The sequence below is a fragment of the Anarrhichthys ocellatus genome, unplaced genomic scaffold (genome assembly GCF_004355925.1).
Source record: "Anarrhichthys ocellatus isolate YVR2014 unplaced genomic scaffold, GSC_Weel_1.0 scaffold4423, whole genome shotgun sequence".
NCBI classification, from domain to species: Eukaryota; Metazoa; Chordata; class Actinopteri; order Perciformes; family Anarhichadidae; genus Anarrhichthys; species Anarrhichthys ocellatus.
The window spans coordinates 1-4,448 of NW_022284397.1; the positions used below are offsets into that span (position 1 = coordinate 1).

A 4,448-nucleotide genomic window follows, 5' to 3' on the forward strand; every position below is an offset into this window, starting at 1 on the left:
AGGACGAGCCCTGTAAGGGGAGCAACACTGCCCCCTACAGGACGAGCGCTGCTGCTGCGCTATAACAAACTCCTTAATGTTTGTTTCTTAAATGAGATGGTTGTTTTCCTTTGCCGAAGGGAAGCTTAAGGCAGCGTCACAACAAACCTCCAGACAACAGCTTTGATTTCACCGATTTGCTTTTGTGACCTTTTGGTTTCTGGAAATTTTGTTAAAATGGTTGAAAAGCATCAACGAGGAAACAAACTTCTTTCGTGCAGGTTATTGAGCGATGAAGAGACGTTAGAGGGCGACGAGTTTTAGAGTGAGGAAGGATCAGAAGCGTCACAGCTGAAGAAGACTTCTGTCCACCAATCAGAGGACGAGGAGCAGGAGTGACATCACTCCCCATTCAGACCGACGTGGACTCGGTTAAAACTCTGTGTTGAAGCGGACCAGATGTCCTCAAACAGCACCGGCTTTAAGACCCTTCACACTTCAGTAGTGACCGGACGTGAACACGAGGTCTGAGCCTGAACCAGAACCTGAACAGACGGGATCCAAGTGAGCCGGACTTCTTAGTTACAGAACAAGTACGGAGTCCCAGAGGAGCCAAATGCAACAACTAATGACTGAGCGTGTGCAGAGTCATGTAATAATTACTGTTTATATATAGATTTCTAAAATTGTTCAAATTACGATGAACAACTAACAGAATGACTTTATGTCAAAATGATCACCTGACTACGACTAAAGGAAAAGAACAGAAACATGTTTTATTATTTAAATCATGATTATGAGCCAGTAAAGTAAATTAAACATTAATCTCAGAATTGTGACTTTCTATTAGGATTCTCATAATACATTTATGTTATTGGCTGATTTAAATGTGATTTGTTTTCCTTTGTTATTATCTTGCTCATCAGAAGTTTTATTATTCATGCATTTATTATTATTTTACTCTAAAAATTTACCATTTTAATAACACAGAAACTAATAGAATACGTGATCAATAATCAAACATACGACAACAAATAAAGAAAAGTAAAAGTGGGAGTAAAACGTGAAACATATCGACTGATTAAAGGTTTCTTTTATCTCTTTAATAACTCATTAGTGCATTGTTGGTTTATTAGTGATACTTTGACCTGTTGGGGACATTTGTTCCTTCTGGGACTCGTTCAGACATCGAGATGAAACGTTTCTCAGCTTTTCTTTAATCTGAATATTTCTGTATTGAAGCAGTTTTAGAGAATATTCATATTTTAGAGCTGGATTAATTTTGTGTAACTCTGAACATCAATGAGAGCAGAGTCATTTAAAGTCAGAGCTGAACTCACTGATTTTGTTTCAAACACTCAACCGTTACGTTTTACTCTCTTCTGTCGGCTTGTTTTCTTTCGTGACCTTTAAATGAAAGAACACTTTTACTTTGGAGTCTTTAAAACGTGTCGATAACGTTCAGCGGAGCCACGACGGTGTTTCTGTCTGAACAGGATTCACTGACCGACCCCGTTAGATGAACTGGTTTCAGGTCAGTTTTGGATCGGGGTCCTGAATGTTGTACAAAGACCTGTAATGTGTGCAGGTGAGTTCATATGTGGGTCTATTGTGTACCGAGGTTCTGGCTCTCCTACACTGGTACTCCAGTGGTTTAGAGCGCGTCTGAGCGAGTCCGTCTGCAGCACAACAAAGGTTTTAATGTCGCATTTCTACAAGGATGGAACCGTGTTAGAGACTGAAGCAGTAACGGCTGAGAGCTCCACACCTTTAGAACGTAATACGGGTCAAACTTCCAGAAACCCTGGATTCTAGAACTTTAGCAAAGAAACCTGGTTCCGTCCTTCTGAAGAACCGTCTGGCCTCGTCTAACCTTCAGAAAGATCCTCCAGAGCCACAGAAGCACTTCTGAGTGGAAACAAACAAGGAGTAGCTTTTAACCTGGTGGTCAGAACGAGTAGACCGCCTCCGGAGGAGAATCTAACCTCCGACTCTAAAGGTCTACGAATCCACATCTACGACGTAAACTCGTCTTCTGATACTCAGAAACACAACGGACTAGAAGGTCAAAGGGCAGCCGCTTTCTTCTGGTTTAGAGGAAACTCAAGTGAGATGAAGAGTTCTTTGTCAAACTGAAAAAGAAGAAGAACCTGGAATGTGTTCAGGCCGCTCCGTTAGGAGTTAACGGACGTGAGGAATTCATTTTAAGACTTTTCTCTCAACTGAACAAATGCTGGGATGTCACACAGGAACAAGACGTTAGTACGACTATGAATCCAAACGTCCAATCAGAGAGGACGTCAAGAGTTTGGACGATTGGATCTTATAGCAGATTAGATTGGATCTAAATTTGAAGGTTTGGACTCCAGGTGGTTCTTGATCTGGTCTGAGAATCGGTCCAGAGTTGGAATTTGGGTCATACGCATTTTAAGTAAAGTGTAGTCCAGAGTGTGGGGGGGGGGGGGGGTTATAGTTTTGTCCAAATTCCAGGCATTGAATCTTTTGTCTCGTTGGCGTTTTACATTTGAGACAAAAGGTAGCTGGACTGCCTTCACTTCAGTCGGGTCCCAGTTGTCTGGTGGTGGGTGAGGGTGGTTCTGTTCCGGGCTTACATCGGTGCAGCGAGCCTGGATGTGAGGGGGAAGGAGGTCTCAATTAGGACCAGGGGCGGTCCAGCTGGGCTGTGAATCCGTCAGAAGGAATGTTGGAACTTGGGTGATTTGCATTTTGGTGATCAGATATATTCTATCGGGGTCACGTAACTTTACTTGTCTTCTTGGGACAAGACTAGTCCAAGTTTGGACTGCGGTGGACAGGGTCCAGACTTGGAAGAGACGGGGGTCCGGAGGGTCCTCCAGGAAGATGCTCGTCTAGTGATGGGCTTAGAGACTACCTTTAGGTCAATCACGCTTGGATGTGAGCTGGAGAAAGACTGGACTTGGACCAGGGCTCTGGACTTGGACCAGGGCTCTGGTCCAGACTAAGAACTAAGGCGACCCCTTTTGGTGTAGAGTGGTCTGGTTCAAACGTGAGCCTTGTATTTATACTTCTCTCTCGTGGGACCGGGTTAGTCCAGAATTTGAACAACCCTCACTTTGGGTCGGGCCAACAGTGCTCCAAACTTGGGAGGTCCGGAGGGTGATCCAGTTTTTGGGGGCAAAGGGTTTTCTAGTGATAGCCATCGTGACCCAGCGGGATCCAAGGGTTGGAACACTGATGCAGATTTGAGACCTGGTCCACAGACGTCTTGATAGATACTGGATTTGGTGAAAGGTCCTGATTTAATGGTTGAGTCTTGTTTTGGGTTCTGAACTGAGGTCTGGATTCACCAACAGCTGGTCGGACTGTTGAATGTAATCCAGCTGAATCCAGTCTGACGCACTCTGCATAGAGGACTCATGGGGGGGTCTCTGTGTGCGCCTGTCGTTCCCGTCTGTGGTTAGCAGCTGCAGCCTTCTTTGGCCGGCTGGCTGTCGGCGTTCAGGCGGCCGCCCTGCGGCGCGGACGGTTTGTGCTGGACTCCCGACTCGGCTGCGTTCAGGTCCAGACTGCCATCTTGGATGTTCTGGTAAATCCTCTTTGCCGCTTCCAGGAAGGCCTCCTCCACGTTCTCCCCTCTGATGAAGACGAGGGAGACATTAAGACACACACACAGAAACAAGTCTGACAGATCAGATTCCAGACTATAAAAGGTGGACGAAGTACTCGGATCTCTGACTTCATTAGATAATAACTCACCAAGACCTCCCAGCTCACGGGACCCTTGGTGGGTCTTTGTGAGTTGGTCAAAGTAAAGATGAAATGAACAAATACTCTGGTAGAAGTTAAAAAATGGCTTCGTTCAAAGTGCTGCCGGCTCAGCAATCAAAAAGTACAAGTACCTCTGAGATGTGTGTGTGTGTGTGTACTCACGTCTTAGCGCTGGCCTCTAGAAACAGTAAACCTGGAACAGGAAGTAGAATCAGCGTGACGCTCTTTTTATTCGATGACGTCAAACAAACACAAAGTGACGCCTCACCGTTCTCCTCAGCGAACTGTTTGGCCTCCTCGTACGTCACGTCTCTCTGAGCCTCCAGGTCGGCCTTGTTACCGATCAGAATGATCACCTGGACACAAACACACAGGTGAGACTCCAGGAAGCTGTAGAAACCAACATTATTGACAGTTTCATCTCTCCGACGGTCCTTGAACACATCGTGTGTGAAGAACGCTTCCATCAGAAAAAGGAACCAAAACGAAGTTTAAAGTTGTGATATTTCATAAAAACATTTTATTCTTCATGTTGTCATTATAAATGTCTCCTCTAGTAAAGAGTTCACTTTCACCAGAATGTGTAAAAACATTAAAGTGTGAAACTATGAAGTCATGATTGATTCATCTGAGACCAACAGTCATGTGACAACAAACCAGAGAGCTCCCTGTGTTTGGGTTGGTCAGGTGTGTGTGTGTGCTCACTGTGTTTGGGTTGG

The 4,448-nt window shown here is 45.0% G+C and overlaps 1 protein-coding gene across 1 annotated transcript; it reads right to left on the reverse strand.

Annotated features, from left to right (window-relative positions):
- Nucleotides 1-6: 6 nt before the first annotated feature.
- Nucleotides 7-4,443, reverse strand: LOC116379485 (ras-related protein Rab-14-like; the record flags this gene model as incomplete). Its single annotated transcript, XM_031841441.1, has 4 exons — nt 7-3,596; nt 3,892-3,922; nt 3,998-4,085; nt 4,435-4,443. Coding segments are annotated over 4 exons (306 nt in total), but the record flags the coding sequence as incomplete, so codon positions are not given.
- Nucleotides 4,444-4,448: the final 5 nt, after the last annotated feature.